The 23,175-nt window shown below is 37.3% G+C and overlaps 1 protein-coding gene across 10 annotated transcripts in view; it reads right to left on the bottom strand.

Moving 5' to 3' along the window:
- Positions 1-7,136, bottom strand: part of LOC114669580 (extracellular calcium-sensing receptor-like) — a 116,637-nt gene extending 109,501 nt beyond the window's left edge. For 6 of the 10 annotated variants that reach the window (XM_051923761.1, XM_051923762.1, XM_051923763.1 and 3 more), the window contains exons 1-5: positions 6,932-7,136; positions 6,188-6,485; positions 5,250-6,059; positions 1,086-1,313; positions 424-547 (exon numbers count right to left, since the gene is read on the bottom strand). In XM_051923761.1, the coding sequence (XP_051779721.1) occupies positions 424-547; positions 1,086-1,313; positions 5,250-6,059; positions 6,188-6,485; positions 6,932-7,128 (1,657 nt within the window). In that variant the 5' untranslated portion in view covers positions 7,129-7,136. The remainder of the gene's footprint in view (positions 1-423; positions 548-1,085; positions 1,314-5,249; positions 6,060-6,187; positions 6,486-6,931) is intronic. The other 4 variants (XM_051923766.1, XM_051923767.1, XM_051923768.1 and 1 more) reach the window with 1 other exon arrangement.
- Between the last annotated feature and the right edge of the window lie 16,039 nt (positions 7,137-23,175).

Raw genomic sequence — 23,175 nt, 5'->3', positions numbered from 1 at the left:
ACTGGTTCATGCTTTGAACTTGTAAATATATCATAATTCCTATTAATTATGAAATTGAAAAAGAGATAGCAAAATGAATGATATTTTTGCTGCATCACATATCCACTATTTTCATTGTTGTCTATGTGGATTTTGCATGTTCTTTCTTTCTCTCTCTCTGTGTGTGTATGTGTTTATTGCACTGTGTACTGTTTTTTCTTTAATATTCACAGAGACATGCATGTTTGGTTAATTTCTCATTTGAAACTGGCTTTGTATGTGTGATTGAGCATAATCATGAGTTGGCACCCTGTCCCACACTCTTTCCTGCCTTGTTAGGATTGGCTTCAGCCTTCTCCAACAGTGAATAGTTTAAGAAGCTTTGAAAATGTTATGCAATTATTTCTTAAATAATAAATACACATATAGTATTTTGCTACTTACTGGTCTGATTGCTTATTTCCCCGTCAGCACAAGGTATGCAGTCAAAGCAGCAAATGTGTTGGCCTTTTCTAACTGCTTTGTGTGTGCCAGGCAGACAACTTTCCGTACACACATGTACAGGTATCTCATAAAGAAAAATGGAATAATACATAATGTGAATAAAGTTTGCAACAGCATAAAATTAGGCTTCAGAAACTGTAAACCATTTTTTTCAGTGACAAAATTTGCTTCCCACCTGCCAACCCATAACAAAAGATTTGCTAAAATACTGTTCAATACAGTCTGGAACAAACAGAAAAAAAACATTTACTATACATTAAAACATTATGATTGGAACAGAGAACAATTCAACTACATTAATTCTCATAATTAATTTAAACAATTCAAACCTCTCAATCTCAGTTTGCTTAAACTGAAAATGTTAACCCCCTTCCAGCCTATTTGGTTTTCAATGGACATTCTCTAGAGCTGCCAAATCTTTTTTGTGACATGGAGACCAAAGCTGTATTCAATACCCCAGGTAAGACCTGCGAAGTGCATTATAAAGCCTAAGTATAACTTGACTTGACCTTCTGTAATATTTCAGCTGATTTTATATTATCTGCCATTCCATTTAATTAGTGCTTAGTTTTACATTTCTGCTAATAGCAAGTTAAACTTACCTGGTTGTGACCTCCTGCCCAGACAATGCTGACATTGTTCATCTGAATTCTTTTTCCATCTGGTAACGATGGGTTATAGAAGCCAACTGTTACAAATTTTATGAGTCCCCCTTCACCATGCTGCCAATTTACCACTTCATACTTTGCTTCTGGATCACCATATGCATCAAAATAAACATTGTCTCCATAGAATGTGGTAAAGTTAACATTTTTAAGATAGTGTAAAACCTGCAAAAAGATAATGATATTAGAATCTGCCCAGTGGCATGGTGATCAGCACTTCAGCCTTGCACTTTAGCATAAAGATTTAAGTTTGTCTCAAAGCAGAGCTGCAGTGGTGGCAGTTGTTTGTTTCAGTGTTTCAATAATGTCTTTAATTCTATATATTATTAATAACATGGAACTTGGTTTACAGAGAACATCATCAGAATGTCTTGTTGACTGGAGCTGAACACTACTGTTCAATGCCTTAGCAATTCTCTTTTAATTGTTTTCTCAAATGATTGTTAAACAAACTTTTTAAAATTAACACACAATTTGAAAAAAAATGAAATTTTACTTCCTTTTTCAGTTTCATGTCTCATTGTTAACTGGCAGAAGAAAAATTGAAAGATGCCAACAGTAGCTGTTTAAAAGTAAAATAAGCAATTAACAGTTTTTAAGTGAACCAAAATTAAAACAGTAAGTATGTCCCATTAATTTACAGCATGGGCTGACTTCTAATTAGGACAACTGGCTAAACTGAACCCCTATAACCATATCATTCCTCTATGAACTGTTTTGATACCCTTGATGTAAACTGTTTGGATTCTTCCATTTCTGTGTGACTTCTCTCCAGATTCTCTGGATTCCTTGCAATTTCCAAAGATAAGGAGGTTAGGCAAATAGTATATGTACAGCATATTGACCAAATACCAGACTGTGTGAATGTGTGTGACAGAACAGCTTCTGGCCATGATAGATAGATAGATAGATAGATAGATAGATAGATAGATAGATAGATAGATAGATAGATAGATAGATAGATAGATAGATATACACACACGCTATAGTCTGAACACACACACACACCAGAATGGCTAAAACGATGAAGAAAATTTAAAAGAAAGAAAGAAATATTCTGACTTGGCAGTCCCTGCCACAGTGCGGCATTATGCAGGCATATTGCTGTTAGTAAGGAGCCCCAGCAATGTTTCTTGACCCACTTCTGTTTAATAATTTGTTTGCTGAAAGTATGCAGTGTTAGTGTGTCAGAGAGAGGCATTGCTACTACCAGATCACACCAAATAACTAAGCCTGCCCTTTTAAGTGGTTTCTCTTAAACTGATGCTACCGGCCTAGCACACCATACCATAGAAAATCACCCTGGCCATCACAGAGTTGTGGAAGATGTGAAGGATATCACTACCAACAGTAAAGGAATGTAGTCTCTTTAAAAAAGAGCCATCTCTGCCTTACAAGAACAGTCAGTGATGTGGAATGTCTATTCAATGCAGTACTTTTTCATCCCTGGCACTGTTGGTAAAGGCTCAAACTATTACTTAAAAAAATGTGATAATGATAAATTACATATTACTATTTATTCTTTCTTCTCTCCATTAGTATTTTCAAGTTTTAAGAATTTTTTTAGTATTAGTTTTAAACTAGTTTTTGATTTTATGCTTTACTTTTTATTTAGTTTTATTTTTTTGCCATTATCTAATATTAGTTTTTATTTAGTTTTAGTTTTTTTGTTTGTTTGTTTTTCTCATATCAAAAATGTCCACACCAACACAATTTTGCAAGTGTAAAAAAACAGTTTACTTTATAGTTGTGAAATATATGTTGTACATGTTGTAACTATCAACTTAATCCATACAATTTTACTGACTGTGACATAACTCAATTTTCTCCTGATAATGTGACAGTTCAAGGCTGCCAGTATAATCAAAAAATGCAGGAATCAAATTACATGTGTGCTCTGATATAATTTCTTACTTTAACCTGCAGTAAACAGTAATTAGTAGTTATTTAACTTCAAAAACACTTTCTGTTTTATTTTTGAGATTGTCTTTGCAAGCTGTAAGATAACTGTACACACTTATTTTATTATTATTATTTTTGATAACTTCTGATGCAGATTATAGGTTATCTGCCCTTTCGGAAACTTTAAATCTGTATTTTCTTCAGAGAAATCATATTTGGCTAATTTTTGTAAATACTACTGAACTTACTTCTTGAGCTGTCTTAATAGAAATAATAGAAAAAGATTTGGATTTTTTCCATGTATATAGCTCATTTCTATATGCATACAGTTTTCAATAAATACTGAACATCTGTTATAGCAACATCTCAGATCATTCACTTAATAACCAAAATGCAAAACTTGGGGAGCTCCCTGTGAGCCTAAACTAGGATGATATACAGTAATTTAACAACATGTGTAGATTAAAAGATTTTGGCAAGTGAGGGTGCTTAATGAGACACAAAATATTCAACTATAAAACAATAACTGAAATTACACACACTCAGTCCACATACACTTGGGGAGAACATACAAACTCCATACAGACAGTGACCAGGTTAGCAATCAAATCTGAGCTCATGACACTGTGTAATTGTTGTAATAATAATAATAATAATAATAATAATAATAATAGTAATAATAATAGATTTTGTTTATGTAGCTCCTTTCGAAAACTCAAAAGCTTTACAAACAGCCAAAAGAATACAATAGAAATAAAGGCAAAGATGACATTAATAATGCAGGATACAAACTAATGTCAAACATTAATAGATATTTGAAAGTCAAATTTGTGAATTAGATTAAGAAACAAGAAGGTAAAAGAGAAGAAAGCCATGAACAAATAACACAATTACCTGCAGGTATATAAATGTAGATTTTATAGTCACCCAAAGTGGTAAAAGGAACAGTGATCAGTATAGGAGCAGATTTCATTGTCAGTTTTACAACAAAGCAGTGGACAATATCGACCATTTAATGGCTATTCATCTGCTGTTCAGTTCAGATCTTACAATCACAGCTTGACTAGTAGTAAATTTACCAAAAGGAGTCATCTCACTTAGAGATTTTTTATTTTTTCATTTTTGCAATACTGCAGCATTCTAAATATTTTTTAAAAACTACTGTCCACCATCCATTTGCTGTCAATGAAGCTCTGTGACATTTGAAGCAGTGGGGGTAGAATTTTGATCTTGATAAATCAACCATGGTTCTAATTTTCAAACTGTTTAGCAGTTAACGTGTGGCATATCTTAATTTAAGCGTTTCTTCATTGACATTTAGTTTAAGGTTACATAGCATTCACTGACAATGGACCATCTGTGACTTGTGGTAAATTGTAGCCAATGAAATTCACAGAGTAAGTTATTAACAAGTGATGAGGTTTGGTATTTGCTGTCAGTTTCAGAATAAAAATCTTACTAAGGAATGAAATGGCCAATGAAATTCACAAACTCGGACACAAGCAGCGAGAGATACTTGTACATGCATACTAATCACTGTGTGTTCCTAACCAAATTTATAACTGCAATTCTTAAAAAAAATATAATAAATATACTTGCATCTTCACACTTGCATGTACATTATGCACAAACGCTAGTGTGGTGAAACTCAGTATTACAAATTACAAAAACTAGTTTGGTTTTGTTTTTTATTTTGTAATTTTCATTTAGTTCTAGTTTTCAGATATTTTGTCATTTTTATTTTAATTTTAGTTAACGAAGTGTTTGTTTTTTGTGTTATTGACATTTATCATTTTAGTTTTTATTAATGAGAATAACATTGCTGTCCGTTTTCCCCTGTATTTTCCACTTTAGAGATTTTGCAACAAAAGAGTGACCTGGCAGATATGGGTATGAGAATGAACAACAGGCAGTATGTTAGTCCATTACAGGACACGTTTACATAAGTGCAGTACATACCCATATTTATCCACATCAGGCACATTTAAAAAAAACATCAAAATTATGACACTGTTTTTAAATTGTAGCCAATTCATCAGAAAGTGTACTGCATTTCATTTAACCGAAGCACTGTATTATAACAATGATACTGAATGACTTTACCAGCCTGCGGATAACAAAAATAACAAGGACAATAATAATAATTGTAAAATTACTGTATTATATTTGCATATTATAGAACACAGTAAATTTCTCTACCTGCCACGGCTCAACTCTCAACTTGTCTGCACACGTCTTATTTATAAAAGGACCCTGGCCATCCTTGCAGTTGTACAGCTTATGGAGGGCATGTGCTACAGCATACAATGCCTTGTATACACAACTGGGAACTCGAAATTCACTTTCATCATTGTATTCTGTTTTTATGTCTCTCAGATTTTCAGCCCCTGTGCATTTATTCTTTGTAGCATCCTTTGAATTGAAAGTACAACTAAAGATAACTTCCCAAAGTTCTTTTAAATAAGAATCTTCAGGATTCCAGAAGGGGTGGATATTCAGTAAATATTCCCTTAATCCAGGGATTACAGCATTGGGATAAGCCATTCCAATTGTTCCTCCCATAATTTTATAATATTCTTCCTTTGCTGGAAGTCTCTTTGTCATCCAGGCTGGGACTCCTACCCACTGTAAACCAGTGGCATTTTCAAGTACTAGCTCATCAATAAATGATTTCATTGGTACTGCATTTACATAGGCAACAACAACTTTTGCAGAAGATTCTTTAATAAGACGTATGACTTTGATATACTTTTGTCGTGTCATGACAGTTGAAATGACAGCTGAATATTCTATACAAATGCCTTCTTCCTGAGCAGCTTGTGCAAAACTGGCAATTCCGTCATTTCCAAAATCGTTATCACTTCTAACTGTTCCAACCCAGTTCCACCCAAAATACTTTAAAAGCTGTGCTAGGGCTCGGCTTTGATAATAATCACTTGGAACTGTTCGAAATACTGTTGGGTACTGTGTTTTGTCACTTAGGCAAGCACAGGAAGCAAAAAAACTTACCTGTAAAAACAAATAGGAACTTATAATTTAACTCAGAAGCATCTGTTGAGATTAAATTAATGATAGGATTTAAATTATATACATTTTTATATATATATAGAAAGTAGAGGTTAAAGGACACAACTTACTTGTGGTATTTGAAAGGCATTTGTAATTGAAGCCAAAGCTTGTGTGTAGATTGTAGAAGACATCCCAATGATAGCTTGGACAGGAGCAGGAGCCCTGCTGCAAGGCAGATTACTAAATGTTCTGCTTCTGGGGTCATTTAATACTGCCAGTGCTTTTTTAATAGACAACTGCACAGAAGAACAAGCATCGTACATCTTGTATCCCAAGGTGATATTAGGAAGCAGTTTACTATTATTATTGATTTCTTCTATGGCAAAAATCATAGTTTTCAAACTCTGGTACTCTCTTTCATTTAGACTTTAAAGAAAACAATTTAAAAAAGTTAATAAAATCTCATCTCTTTATTAATTGATCAGTTATATCTTAAGCATGTTAGAGATTTAAATTTTTAAACAGTGAATAAATGCTTTTCAGGATTGTTAATAACCTTAATAGTATTGCTACATAAGTCTTGTATATATTAGATTTTTTTAAATAAACGTTCTCTTCCTAGTAATAATATATTTTATTATGCTCCTGTATTTCATAAATGCAATATGCAAAATTGTGAAAGATGAACAAGAGTACTTTAAGATTAAAAATAATAATGGATATTTGTTGATACATCACCGATTTCCTTTAACAGCATAAAGTAGCATGTAGCTATATATATTCTTGTTAGAAAGTGTAGTATTATTATAAAATGTATTATTACAGACCTAGGTATATATTACATTTTCAATTGCATTTCATAATGTACTTACACTTTGCATTCTGCCGGGTTGGGTTTAGATTTAAAACTAGCCACTGCATTTTCATTGCCATGAATGTTGAAAATTCCTGCTATCATTATGTCTCCATCCTTAGATAAGAAAGGTGTGTCTACGGTGTCATAGAGGCTACAAACAGGCTCTTCTGCCTTCATGAAATTTACATACAGGACTACTACTAGGAGCAGCATCTCGAGCATGCTATTGGTTCATAGCTCAACTGCTCCAAAGTCTGTCATTTATATGATTTACTGTGAATCCAGTGTGCTTCATTTAATTTGAAAAAACATCTCCCATACATGCAGTATTCTCTGGTGAACAATATTGCAGATGTTTTGATTTCATCACTATAGTATCTCTCATCTGCACTTAGGACATAATTAAAGAGAGATGGGCATTGCTACCAGGTCCTAAGTGGTGAATATATCACAGCTTTTAATTTTTTATCACTGTTTTGGAGTTCAGTCTTTTGGAGCTGTAAATCATCTTTTAAAATCTGCTAAACATGAGCTTTGTTGTAGTGACACTTTTATGTTACTTGTCAAACCTTTGTCTTTTACAAAAATGTTTCTTTTTAATACTGTTAACTGCAATATTACTGTGTTTTTATACACAATAGCAGTTGCAGTTGTATATAATATTTTGATGATGATATCATATATTGTAAATTGTACTATAGATTGTATTGTGCTTTTTTGTATCTGAATGAATAAAATTTTGTTGCCTGGAAATATAAAGTTCAAGTTTCAAGTTCAACAACATTAGAACTGGCAAGTTTCAAAGTGCAGATTTTATCTTCTGTGCAGACATGAACATTACATTCACTTATGGAAGAAGGAGGTGATCCTGAATTTTGAATATATGTTATTTTTTTAAGTTCCTATTTCTTTTCATCCAGAATTGTTGTGGTCTTTTTCATTTCAATTAAATTTATTTCTGTTAATGTTTAGTCCTTCATGTTCTGTGAAGTAAATTATATTCATCCCCTTTTCACATTTTCACCTTAAGCCACTGCTGATTCGAGGTATGAACACTGGATGCTGTGCCATCTAATCACACTGTTACAATATACAGTATCTATAGCAAATACCTGGATTCAAACTAAACTTACAATTTATTAACAGGTTTCTGTTACTGGATTGCTTAAAGTACACTCTTTTCTGATTGGCAGTGTGATTGAGCTATGCAAAGGAGTGGTATACTGTCCACCACATTTGCTTCTTGCCTTTCACTCCATGCTGTAGCAAATAATCACTGGCTCACTGTAACCCAAAAGTGGGCTGATAAAATTTACTCTTCAGCACAAGCAGGAACGAATTAAGAACTTACATACATGAAGCTACAGACCCAGCAGGTCTTTTGGGTAATACTTCTATGAAATAAGGCAGTAATAATAACAATTATTATTAATATTATTATTATCATTTTTTTTGGAGAGGTGGGGATAAGCTTCCATAGTAATGCAGTAATGCTCTCTGTTGTTTTTTTAAGTAATGTTGGTATTTTTCCTTCAATTAAAGAAGTATTGCATTACGTTACTCGTTACTTTAAAATGTAAAGTGACTATGTAATGCACATAAACTGTTAATGTGTTACGCCCAGCACTGCAAGGGAGAGCATTGACCAGGGATGCTACATATTTTCTAGCTAACTCAGGCAAGACTAGGTATTTGTCTTCCTGAAGCTTCTATCAACACAGCAAACCAAGCCAATGTCTTGTTTTTCAACTCTGTAATTCGCAATATCTGATTTTGTGGTGGAGGAGCAAAATATCAGTGGCTCATTTTCAGAGTCAGATGACAGTTTGTGCATTTGCATTTTCAATGTTCAATGTTGAGAAGTAAGGGATGCCCAACAACCACCAACTCAGCCCACTCCCCAGATGTTGCTATAATATTTGGGAAAACCAATATGTATGGTTGAATTGCAATATTGTAAAAGCACTTACAATAACACAAACAAGTACATAATAAAAACAGATACATAAAATCATGGTTTAACTTTTATGTTATGTTATCAGCACTGTTATAACTCAAGTTGTGCTTAACTGTTTGATACATATGAGTGAACTCCACAGCTGTTACCTGGAAAGATGGAGTCATTAATTAGATTAATTAGATTGAAAATATGTGTAGATGGATTAATTTGGCGCTAACTGTAAAGTGCAGTCAGATTTACCTGATTAAATGAATGTATTTGTGGGTTGTGCTAAAAAAATGTAACTAAAATGTGACATATCAGAAAAGCAATGTAATATTATCCTCATAAGCTGTAGAAAAAAAAATATAAATGCTTTGAATTAAACCATTTTCAGTATGTGTAATTCAACTTTTTACTGAATGTCCTGCATGTAAACCACATAAAAATAGAATTGCTGTATAATATCAACAGCAATAATGATAAGAAAAAATGAAGAGATGATGAAGAGAGAAAATTAAAAGGGCCTAGAAGTATTTGTAATTATTCTAAAAGCAATACCTTTGTCTTTCCCTGACTTCTTTACCACTAGAAGGGCTTCATTCTTATTATTTTCCTAATTTTCAGTAGGCTTCTGTCAAAGAATTTCCTTTAAACCTTTTGTTTCAGAAAGTGTGCCAAACCAAGCACCTCCTAGTTGCTCCTGAGTGTTTCCTTGAATCTTTAATTCATTATAGCACTCTGTAACAAGAATGTAAGTTTAATGTCACTGTGCTCTGTACAAGAAATTATTTTATACATTCACTCACATGTGCAGGCCAAAGTTAGCACACAGGGGCTGTCAGCATTTAGAAACTGCTAATCTAGCATTTGGAAAATGAAGGGGACAACTGCGTAAATAGGCATTGTACTATTCCTGTATGTTAGAGATGAAATTGAATCCTTTCCATTCCTTGTTTGGAAACCAAGGAAGGGCCTACACGTGGAGAAGACAGTATATAAGGCTTGGACTGCTGCCAAACACTTTGAAGCCGACGGATGGATGATGTCATCCGTCCTGAAAATCCTTTCAGCGCAGTGATGAAAGATGGCAGACCGTATAGATCAAGATCCCACCTTGATAAAGTTTTTCATGGCTTCCTCATCTGTTATGCTGCGTAAATCGTCATTAAAGTAAGCTAAGTTATTTTCTCTTATGTGATTTTTACCACCGTATCGCTATGGGAGGGATATTGCATGTCTTAATAAAGTTCTGTCTGACAGATTCAGATGTCCCTGCACCTTAGGTTGCACATTCAGGTGACCTAGAAAGCTGCCTTCAACTCCCCACAAAATGTAGCAGTGTTCCAACTATTCCAGATGAGGTCTCTTTATTGTCATTTACCAGCCTCATGGAACTCTGCTAATATTTGTAAATACATCTGTATTACACCTTTCTTTGTTCTAATGTGTAAAAAAAACAGACTGACATGCCTGAGTACTTGGTCATATTTATGAATGGATTGTAATGGCCGACTCACTCTCCCTAACCGGCAGTTACACCAAGACCTGTGGCCTGGCAAGCTGTGTATATTAGACCCGACAAGCCGTACTTCTTCCAAATAAATTTCCCCAATCGACGATCAAAGGTAAGCCAAAAGACAAATAATATGTAAAATAATTAAGTGAATATATATTAATAAAAAAAGAAATGAAACAAACTCCAAACAACATATATACCACACCCCAACCATTCCCAACATAACACTCAACCCCAAAAGTGACAGGCAGAATGTTATAATTAAAAGGTGCAGCAAAAATTATACCACACGAACCCTCCCTTGACCCCACACTGAACATGAAATCATTGAGATACACAGAAAACACGAAATAATAATAGAAATGCACATAAAAGTCCAGAATATTAAAATGAATAATGTTTGTGAACCTATTTTAGCTGGAAAAGTGTCCTATGGCAGTTATATATGGATAAAAATGATGGTTTGTTCCTCTCCCAAACAACAAGAAACAGTCTCACTGTGCTTATCCTCGGTACGTCGGCGGATTCCAGAACCCCAGGGTTTTGCATTGCAAAAGTGAAGTTGTCAGACATTGAAACAGGCAAGGAGAAAAAGGTGTAAATAATCTGTATCACTGCTTTCTCCTGGCTATGCAATGAACTGGCATTATAGTAGAACGGGATTGGGTTTTGTTTTCTTCCTTTTGACCTCCTGTTTAAATAGTGAATGTCCTGGATGCAGATGATGGAATTGACAGGACAAATTATCATGAGAGACCACGGTTCCACGGTGTTATCTTTCCCTTTTTGTTTCCAGGGGAGCATTTTTACATAGACACACAGACCATGTAAACAAGACAATGCTACGAAAGACAGGATTCAGCACAAAATACATTTATGACGACATTAAGCATGTAGCACCGCTACAGGGTGCCTTTTGTGTGGAGTTTCCTATGTTCTCCCTATATGTGTGTTCAGTCTCAGTTTTTTACAACAGTCAAATGTACTTACATTGAATGGAAAATCTCAATTAGCCCCATGAATTAAGTGGCCATGTTTGTAAGTGTGCAAGATTGATTAATATCTCATCCAAGTTTGTTTATTTCTGTTGGCACATCGCAAGGCTCTAAATCCCAGTGGGCTGATGCTTAATTAACAACAGGGCTGGATTAAGACTGAACAGTGCTCCTGGGTATCAGCACCTCTGGTGAACAAATACTTAAATATGGAGAGAAATCAAATGCAATTAACTACACACTAAAAAAAAAATATTCATCCAGTACTGAAAGCAAGCAAGTTTGTGAAATTACAGGCACCCAGCACCTGTGTCAATTTTCGTAAATTCCATGGGAGTGTCAGGATCTGTGTAATTAATAATATCTATATATATATATATATATATAAAAGCCAAATACCACTGACTCACTCGTCACAAAATCTCCCGAACCATAAGGACTTGGGACTTGAAATTTGGAATGTAGGTTACCCTTGGCCCATAAGTGCTCACTAAGAAACGGTTTTAAAAATGTTGTGGTCCAAGCACGAAATTTCTTATAGTTTTTTAGATCCATTTGTATGTCTGTCCACTTTTCACAAGAGAACTACTTAACAGATTTAGATCAGGTTTATTTCTATAATTTGCTTGAACATTCCGTTGATTTTGTGACTTCCTGATCGCGCTAAGTATCATAGTTCGCTTGCGGTACCGATTTATTAGCGCGAATCCTAGAGAGACTTATCGGGCTGCAGGGAGGGGGGCGGGCCCTTCTTAACTCACATGTCTGCCTCTGGGCATAATCTTAACTCCACTTAGTTAGCAAAGGACAGAACTACTTAACGGATTTAGATCTTTTTATTTCTATAATTTGCTTGAACATTCCGGTTGATTTTGCGACTTCTCTTATTGCGCTAAGAATCATAGTTTGCTTGCAGGAATGATATATTTGCACTAATCCAAGACAGAGTCTGTGGGCCGAAGGGAGGGGGAAGAGTGAAGTCAGGAGTAGAGAGCTGGGTGGGACCCTCCTCACTGTCCTGTTTCATTAATATGTGAGTGAAGCCACAGGGGATGGCTAGTGATTTATAATTCATTATCTAGCTGTTCATTCCAACACAAAATAAGTGTCTTTGGCTTTTTAAAAATGTTCTTTAAGTAGCTGTACCCAGTTCTTTTTTCCCAAAAATAGAATCAAACAACCATAAAATGGTCTAGGCGCTTGCCTTGTAATTACTGTATATGTACTAAAGGAAGGTAATTAGATGTGAACAACACAATAAATAACAGGGTCATTAAATAGAATAAGAACTGTAATCAATACAGTATTAATGTCTTTTTGAGTTTAAAATACAGGAAATCAACAGAATAAGGAAAAGCACAAACAATACCTCTTAGTTACCTGCACAAAAGATAGATAATCTATACATCTGAACATACTGCAGAACAAGGAATAAAAAAAAGCCAAAGGACAAAATGGATACTTTTGAAAATTAACACCCTTGCCTAATAGTCCACATAATGCAGAGTCTACAGAAACACTGTAAAGGTGCTGCTGTCAATTATCATTTTGGACCTGGGCTCCATTATCATCAACTGGGTTGCTTTCACTTGAATTACTTTTAACATTAGGTGTCCCCTCAGACCTGGCTAAGTTAACATTAGCTGCTAATGCTAAATCTGTATGGTTATGAGGCTTCATTTTCTATGGAAAAAATCTAGTTATATCAGGACACTTTTTTCTTTTTTTTTAGCACACTCACTAAGCCAGGTGTTCTCAACCTTCTTTTACTAAGGACAAGAGGTCTGTTGTCAACAACAAAACTGCACCACACAATACAAAATCAAAATGTTTCCTTGTAAATTACAGTAAATATTAGGCTTACACATAAAATAGTTATCTGGAAACAACATCAACATGTGTTAATTTCTGAAATCAGATCTTCTTAAAAAATGTCAATTAAACAAACAGAAATGAGAACAGCTTTTTTCAATTAGCGAAACCAACACCAACCTCAAAGCCTGTGTATTTAATTAATAGTTAAAAAATACCCTCCTACAATTTACTTGAAAAGCTTTCTACATAAAATTGTTCACTTTTCATAAATAACAAATACCTGCGTATATCAGTGATCTTTGTGATGCTTTCTGAAGTTTATAGTTTTGCAGAGTCAAAAGCAAAGCAGAATTTTTTTGGTCCATTTCGGAGATGGACATCTAAGATGGAACTCCGTTAGCAGTGGTTATTTTTCCTTTTTTTTATCATCCCGAGGTATCCTGTATTTACTCAACCCAAGGAGCTTTAATTGCAGTATATGCAAGTATATTCCACCAGAGGGGGTAAACGTTGAACATTATTCAAGTTATTGTCTGTTTTTTATCTGCATTTTTTATTACTCTTTAATTTAATATTTTTGCTGCTGGAATATGTGAATTTCCCCCTGGGATTAATAAAGTATCTATCTATCTATCTATCTATCTATCTATCTATCTATCTATCTATCTATCTATCTATCTATCTATCTATCTATCTATCTATCTATCTATCTATCTATCTATCTATCTATCTATCTATCTATCTATCTATCTATCTATCTATAAGCATGAGTGGCAGGAAAAAAGTTTCCCGGGACCTGATGCTTAAGCATTGCCTCCAGCCTGGAACAAAAGTGCAAGTGAGTCGGGCCAGAAGAACTTGTCGATTCCACAAGGCTCATTGAAACTGAAAATGGCCTTATTGTCCGTACTGTCAACTACCCACCGTGAATCAGCGGGAATAACAAATCTGATTGGGCTTGCTACTCCACCAGCAGAGCATGGAGAAGACCAAAACTAACAGTCTGAGCTGAAGGTAATGATCATCGCAATGACCACTGCAAAAACTACCCCACTCGGTGCATCATACAGACTAATCTCACTTCTGAATAATGATGTTAAGATACTCTCCAAAATTCTAGCTAGAAGGATTGAGAAAGTGCTCCCTTCAGTAATATCACAAGACCAAACCGGATTTATTAAAGGCAGTCACTTAGCTTCCCATCTTCGACACCTATTTAATGTAATATATTCACTCATAAAGTCTAACACTCCGGAGATCGTATTATCTTTGGATGCAGAAAAAGCCTTTGATATGGTTGAATGGGATTACCTATTCACTACTTTGCATAAATGTGGGTTTGGCCCTAACATATGTGCATGGATCAAACTACTGTATACCAGTCCAGAAGCTTCAGTTTGTATTAACATTATTTCGGACTACTTCAAACTAGAATGCGATACTAGACAAGGATGCCCCTTGTCACCACTGCTATTTGCAATCACCATTGAGCCATCGGCTGTTAACTTTCAAAACACATCAAAGATAAAGGGGATTTTCAGAGAAGGACTTGAACAGAAAATACCACTATATGCAGATGATATGGTACTGTATATATCAGACCCAGGGCGGCATGGTGGTGCAGCGGATAGCACTGCTGCCTTGCAGTTAGGAGACCTGGGTTCGTTTCCTGGGTCCTCCCTGAGTGGAGTTTGCATGTTCTCTCCATGTCTGCGTGGGTTTCCTCCGGGTACTCCGGTTTCCTCCCACAGTTCAAAGACATGCAGGTTAGGTGCATTGGCGATTCTAAATTGTCCCTAGTGTGTGTGTGTGTGTGTGTGTGTGTGCGCGCGCGCCCTGCCCGGGGTTTGTATCCTGCCTTGCGCCCTGTGTTGGCTGGGATTGGCACCAGCAGACCCCCATGACTCTGTAGTTAGGATATAGCGGGTTGGATAATGGATGGATGGATATCAGACCCACAAACCTCTGTGTCTGTAGCTCTAACTGCACTAGCAGAATTTCAAAAGATATCCGGACTCAAAATTAATTTGAACAAAAGTGTTCTTTTTTCCACTGAATTCTCTGGCAAACAATTGGACACCTTCCCCTTTATCATTGCAGATCAGTTTAAATACCTAGGAGTAAACATCACAAGTAAATATAAAGCTTTTTTTCAAAAACGTTTTGCTGTCTGCTTGTAAAAACTTAAACAAGATGTGCATCTCCATCTTACTTTAGCAGGGAGAATTACAACTATCAGGATAAAAAACCTCCTAAGCTTCTGTTTCTATTTCAAAACATCCCCACATACATTAACAAATCATTTTTAAGAAATTAGATTCAATCATAACATCATTTATTTGGAATTTGAAATATCCACATATCTAAAGGATTACTCTACAATGACCTTAACCAGAAGGTGGTATGGATCTACCTAATTTTCGATTTTATTACTAGGAGGCAAATATACAAGTTATAAAAACCTGGACATTTACACAAATAGATGAACACACACTAGCTTGGTCTGCAACAGAAATGAAATCTTGCAGTACTTCTTTATATTCCTTGCTTTATATACCAGTAAATACAAGATATCATCAATATACTAACAATCCAATTGTCCTTCATTCATTCAGTTTATAGAACCAATAAAGGAAGCACTTCAAGTTAGAGAATATTTTATCACTGTGTCATCACTAAAAGACAACTCCCTTTTTCCAACCTGTCAGACTTACACAGTTTTTAATATTTGGAAAATGTATGGGATTAAATCATTTAGAGATTTGTATATAAATAATGTCTTAGCATCCTACAAACAATTACACTCTAAATTTAGTTTCCCATCAACACAATTTTTCCATTATCTCCAAATATGAAACTTTGCTAAATGAAATCTGCCCAATTTTCCTCACCTCCCACCTATTCCTATTCCAGAACAAATACTGATCAGCCTTGAAGAATCAGACAGCATTTCTATAATATATAAAAGCATTTTAAAGTCCCTACCTTTTAAAGATCCCAGAATACCATGGGAAAAGGATTCCTTATTTAATATTTCAGAAAAGGAGTGGAAGGCATCCATGCACAGAATTCACTCTAGCTCCATATGTGCAAAGCATTCAATCATTCAACTTAAAATCTTTTATTGAGGACATCTGTCTCATTTAAAATTGTCCAAAATGTTTCCAGGGCAAGATCCAACCTGCGAACTTTGCAATTGGGCATGTACCAAATTAACATCATTCTGGACAAAAAATTTTAAATGCGTATCAGACAGCCTTGGTATCACAATCACTCCTAATCCATTACTAGCTTTGTTTTGCTATAAACCCAGATGGGCTTAAAGTAGAGAAGGACAAACAAACTGTAATTGCCTTTACTTCACTATTAGCACTGTCACACATGCCCGCTTAGAGGACAGTCAAAAGGCTTGATTGCACGTGAAGGAACAAAGGATGGGGGACTGAAACAAGGCACTAATGCTTTTCTCTCCCTCATTCTACAGAAAAACAACTGAATAAAGCATTCCTACCGGTCATAACATTCCGTTCATGCAAAATATTCCTCTTCCGGCTCTGTGGAGTTACCACACTTCTGGACTCCCCGTGATGACTTCAGTTCTGTACCTCTGCTTCTGACATCATCTCCAGCCACTACTATAAACATCAGCTCCATTATTGTCCTCACCTCCTCCCTGCTAATTGGACTTCCTTTACTGGTTCCATAAATGTGCCAAGAACGCACTTTATTTGGTCGAATGTCTTTGATTTGTTTGACCCTATTTCTGAACCGAACCTTTCAGCCAGTATACGGGGAGTCTCCCCAAAACTTAACTTATGTCTCTGTGCTCTTATTTTATCACAGTTTGGCGTAGACAGCAGGATTCATTGAAGAACAGGACATTAATACTGAGCTCAGAACCATATTGACGGAGCTACAGATGGTAAAACTGCAACTAGGAGAGACCTGTACACAGTTGGCAGAAACAGAGGCCCGAGTCACTGCTGCAGGAGTGGTAAAGCCGGAGGCCGCTCGACCTCCAAGCTACTAGCAGAGGGGGATAACATTGATAGATAGATAGACATTGAGTCGTTTTTGCTTATTTTTGAGCGCACTGCTGCGTGTAATCTTTGGTAAGATCGATGAGGGCGAACATACTTGCACCATACTTGAAAGGTGATGCGCAGCTGGCTTGTCATGATCTTCCCGAAAAGGATGCTGCTAATTATGTCACTCTTAAGGCGGAAATATTGAGGTGCTATGGTGCCAACCTCGAACCAGCAGGCGAGGTAATGGAGGCAGTGGAGGTTTGATTCAGACTGACCAGCCAGACGGCAAGTCTTTGAAATCTGGGGCAAAATAGGAAGATGGCTACGGCCTGATGTTAATAGTGCCTGGCAGGGCATAGAGCAGATCTCTTGCAAGGCTCTGGTGAACGTGCTGCCTTACCACCTTGTCCAGCAGGTTCGAAGAGAGTCCTACAAAAACATGGACACCCTTATAGAGGTCATCAAGCGCCATCAGGCAGCTTCCCAGACGGAGAGGTCTGAGCGGTCCACTTGCTTAGCCAGACAGGCATGTATCACTAACACAGAGCTCATCCGGTGCTGTCCCGAGCATCCGGCTAGACCAAAACAAAGAATTCCCAGTCTTCCCTGCTGTTTCAAGTGTGGGGAGCTGGGACACATTATAACCGCCTGTCCACTCTCCATGGAGTTGATGGACTGCACCTGGGTAAAAGGAGAGAGGTATTGTGCCTTGTCCAACCCCCTATTATCTCTTCCTAACACAGGAGTGGTTTTGCTAAATTGGCCTTATAATGGACGGGGATTCCCCGGACTTGACTGTCTCCACGCTGTGTAATACAGGTGAGCAGAGTGACGTCTGGAATCCCGCCCCTTGAGGTTGGTGACGATCCTCTGTTGACCTTACACTACCAGTTTAAATGAACTCCGTCCTTATCTAAAAGAGAACAATGGAATGATGATTCCCTGAAGTTTGCTAGAATTGTGATAGTATCGATTGATTGACAGTCCCTATGGGATCCTATACCACAAGGACCCCACTTTGTATTAAAAAATGATCTAGAGAGAGGTGAGGTCCCTGTTACTAGTACCCCGAACTTACCGGCGGGAGGTTTGTGAACTGGCACATACCCACCTCCTAGGCACCCATCTAGGGGCTGATAAAACACTAGAGAGGATTAAACTCAGGTTCTTATAGCCTGGGATAAATGAAGAGGTCCGTCAATTGTTCACTTCTTGCCCCAAGTGTCAGCTTCAACAGATTCCTCGAAGGGACCGTGCTCCTCTTATTCCTGTTCCCTTAAAAGACGTCCCATTTGAACGAATTGGGATTGATCTCGTTGGCCCCTTGGAAATATATAAATAACACTACTCACTATCCAGAGGCCGTTCCCCTACATATGGCTACTTCGAAAAATATTGCTTGGGAACTTGTCAGGGTCTTTGCAAGAGTAGGAATCCCAAAGGAAGTCCTTACTGACCAGGGAACTCTTTTCACCTCGGAGACGTTCAGGGAGGTCACTAAGTTATTCCATATTAAGCATCTTAAAACTGCTGTCTATCACCCCCAAACAGATTATATGGTGGAAAGATTCAACCAGACATGTAAACAGATGCTCTGCAAAGTAGTTAGCAAGGATGGGAGGAACTAGGATCAGCTATTCCCCCTCGTCCTTTTTGCATACCGGGAGGTGCCACAAGCCTCTACAGGGTTTTCCCCATTTGAGTTATTATACAGACGACAACCCCAAGGTATATTAGATATATTAAAAGAAGGATGGGAAGAAGATGCAATCCCATCTACAAATGTATTAGAATATATTGTGCAATTACGCGATAGATTGGTGAAAATTAGACCTATACTAAAAGAACATATGGATAAGGCTCAAACAATGCAAGCCCAGAATTATAACAGAAACTCAGCTCTCAGGGAATTCCTCCCAGGAGATTGAATAATGGTCCTCATTCCCACTTCACATTCAAAGTTATTGGCTCATTGGCAGGGCCGTTACGAGATTAAAGAGAGTAAAGGTGTCGTTGATTATTTGGTTAAACAACCAAACTGTTGACTGGGAGAGTGGATTTATCACATCAACCTGTTGAAACCTGTGGAAGGAAAGAGAAGCCGATCCCTCCTCTGGTCTCTTTTCTCGTTTAAACCAGCACTTAATATTGGTACTAATTTGACCTTCCAACAAAAACAAGAGCCGGAATCAGCTTTCCTGTCTGCCCCTGAAGTGGTTAGTGAGTTACCTGGCCGGACTTCACTGATTAATCATGACATTGACATGGAACCTGGGGTAGTTATCAGGGAATGCCCCTACCGCCTACCGGAGGCAAACGGAACAAAGTAGAGTTAAAGGTCAAGCGAATGTTGGAACTGGGTGTAATTGAAGAAAGCCAAAGCCCATGGTCCAGCCCAATTGTATTGGTCTCTAAACCAGATCGAAGTAGGAGGTTCTGTAACGACTTCCGACATCTCAATCAATCATGCCCATTCATTCTGCTGTCCCAGACCAATCACCAAGCGGAAGATACAGGCCTTTTTGGGCTTAGTGAGCTATTACTGCTGGTTTGTGCTTCACTTCTCAGAGACAGCTACACTCTTGACCAATTGTACAAAGAAGAAGGGCCCCTTTGCAAGTGGTATGGGATCAAGAAGCTGAACTCACATTTCATGATTTGAAAGATGCCCTTACTTCAGCACCTGTATTAAAAACTCCTGATTTTAATTCTCCCTTTGTCCTCCAGACCGATGCTTCGGACACAGGTCTTGGTGCCATGCTCAGCCAAAGTATCAACAGTGCTGAACACCCCATAATGTACCTGAGCTGGAAACTGCTTGATCGGGAGACAAGCATCGGTAGAATGGGAAGCCTTGGCAATCAAATGGGCAGTAATCCTGCTGAGGTACTATCTGCTGGAACAGGAGTTCACCTTGGTTACGGACCACACGATCCTTCAATGGATGGCCATGCATAGGGAATCGAACCCTTGTGTCACTAGATAGTTTTTGGACCTGCAGCCTTGCAGGTTCATTGTGGTTTATCGTCGAGGCACTCTCTAGGCTAACACCGATTTCCTGTCCCGGGTTTTCAACCTCTCGGTTCGGGCCACCTGACCCGATGGGTCTGGGCTGAGGGGGGTGTAATGTCACACATGTACGCTTAGGGGACAGTAAAAATGCTTGATCGTGCGTGAAAGAACAAAGGATGGGGGACTGAAACGAGGCACTAATGCTTTTCCTTCCTTCATTCTACTGAAAAACAACCAAATAAATAAAACCATGCAAAAGACTCCTTTTCCAACACCGTGGAGTTACCACACTTCCGGACTCCTCGTGATGACTTCAGTCCTGCTTCTGACGTCATCTCCAGCCACTACTATAAACATCAGCTCCATTATTGTCCTCACCTCCTCCCTGCTAATTGGAAATCCTTTACTGGTTCCATAAAAGCTCCAAGAACGCACTTTGTTTGGTCGAATGTCTTTGATTTGTTTGATCCTATTTCTGAACCGAACCTTTCAGCCAGTATACGGGGTGTCTCCCCAAAACTCAACTTATGTCTCTGTGCTCTTATTTTATCACAGTTTGGCATAGTCAGCAGGATTCATTGAAGAACAGGACATTAATACTGTGCTTGGAACCATATTGATGGAGCTACAGATGGTAAAACTGCAACTAGGAGAGATCTGTACACAGTTGGCAGAAACAGAGGCCCGAGTCACTGCTGCAGGAGCGGTAAAGCCGGAGGCCGCTCGACCTCCAAGCTACTAGCGGAGGGGGATGACATTGAGTTGTTTTTGCTTATTTTTGAGCGCACTGCTGTGTGTAATCTTTGGCAAGGTCGATGAGGGTGAACATACTTGCACCATACTTGAAAGGTGATGCGCAGCTGGCTTGTCATGATCTTTCCGAAAAGGATGCCGCTAATTATGACACTCTTAAGGCAGAAATATTGAGGTGCTATGGTGCCACTTCCTCCCTGCATAACTGGACTTCCTTTACTGGTTCCATAAAAGCGCCAACAGCGCACTTTGTTTGTTCGAATGTCTTTGGTTTGTTTGACCCTATATATGGGGAGGCTCCCCAACACTTAACCTATGTCTCTGTGCTCTTATTTTATCACAGCACGCAGACTTATCTTGCTCAACTGGAAGAATCCTAGCTCACCTCTTTTAAGTCAGTGGGTAACTGATGTTATATACTATTTGAAATTGGAAAAAAACAAATTCTCACTTAGAGGATCTGTTCAAAACTTTTTTAAAACTTGGCAGGATCTAATCAATAACATTTTAGAATAACCATTTATATTGGGGACGAGAACTTCTTTCCCTCTTTACTACTCTCAAAGTTTTACTCTGGCTGTTTGCCTTCCTCCCATTCTCATTAGTTGGGGTTGAATTGAATTTAGTTTTGTTAAGTTTGACTAGATTGTATGGAACATTACATACTTTTAATAAAAGCAATAAAAGATAAAAAAGGCAGAATTGGCCATATCCTAATTGATAAACATTGAATAGTTCAATGAGTCTGTTTGAATGCTCTCTAATAACCTGGCTATTCACAGATTCCTGTTTTTAAAAAAAACCAAATGTAAGCCCTTTTTCTGGTAGAAGATATTGATCTTTCTGGTGGGATATTGATCTATGAGAAACCATGTTAACAGATATGAATTTATCTGCTAGCAACCTAGTTATTTGGTCATGTAAATCCTTACCTGGGTTATGCTTTTGAAGTGTGCACTTCTTTATTGCACTCTTTTTACCCTGCACCTGTATAAGGTTTGCACACTCATCCAGGAGCCACGGGTAGAAAATGGTAGAAGTGTCCACAAGGATAAATTATCTAAGGCAAATGCTCGGGTGATCTCATTTTATTGTCGGCTATTGCACCATTTAGAATCCTGGTACATTCTTCCAACCCAGTGATACTTTACAGATATCTCAATGCCAGCATTACATAATGTAATATTTACACATATCCACAAGGCGAATAATTACTTATTTTTAAGCAGTCAAGCTCACCAATTTGCAGCAGAGAGAAATAAAAACAGACCTAGGTACCCCAAAAAAAATGTTTCAGCAAGACTTCCCAGCTCATTGGAAAAGCAAATATTACATGCTGAAAAGTCTGCTTGATTAGTAGCACACTTTTGCTGTGTATGGTGCTGGGAGCTTCCTGCCTCCCTCACTGTGCATCAGTCGAGACTTGTGGAAAACATGATAGATAGATAGATAGATAGATAGATAGATAGATAGATAGATAGATAGATAGATAGATAGATAGATAGATAGATAGATAGATAGATAGATAGATAGATAGATAGATAGATAGATAGATAGATAGATAGATAGATAGATACTTTATTAATCCCAATGGGAAATTCACATGATTACTCTACTTGAACCATTTGAGCAACCTACTATACACATAAGCGCACATTCATCTGCAATTACAGATGTGATCCCGTCTATTGAAGCGCTTAAACGCCTGCTTAGCAAGTGTGGCAAGACAGATTCCAGAATTCACATGGTAAAAAACACACTTTTAGAAGATGTCAAAAACACTTCAGCGGTGCATTCTCTGAGCCACTATAGTATCTATGTACTGTGCTTGATCCATGGTACTAAGATCGATTTTTTAACCAAGATACCAAAAACAAGAGCAAGAAGCACTTCAGAAACAACTGGTCAAGATGTAGGCTGGTGAAGGAGATGCAGAGAGCAACAGTGAACCACAAGTGACAAAGATTTGCACTTCAAGATGTTGCTGCTTCGTTGTTGAAGATGTATGAAGAAATTCTTGGAAGAAAATTCCTATGTGGCTGCAAGACCACATTCAACTGCTGCCAAGGTAAAATAACTGATTTATAAAATTATTAATAACAATCATAATAATTAGGTTTACCAGACATCTCAGATAAAAAAAACAACTGTTTATTTTTGGCAGAAAAATTGGATGCCATCATGAAAAATACCCTCCAT

This window comes from Erpetoichthys calabaricus, chromosome 2 (assembly GCF_900747795.2).
Source record: "Erpetoichthys calabaricus chromosome 2, fErpCal1.3, whole genome shotgun sequence".
NCBI classification, from domain to species: Eukaryota; Metazoa; Chordata; class Cladistia; order Polypteriformes; family Polypteridae; genus Erpetoichthys; species Erpetoichthys calabaricus.
This window is presented reverse-complemented; position numbering and strand designations above follow the sequence as displayed.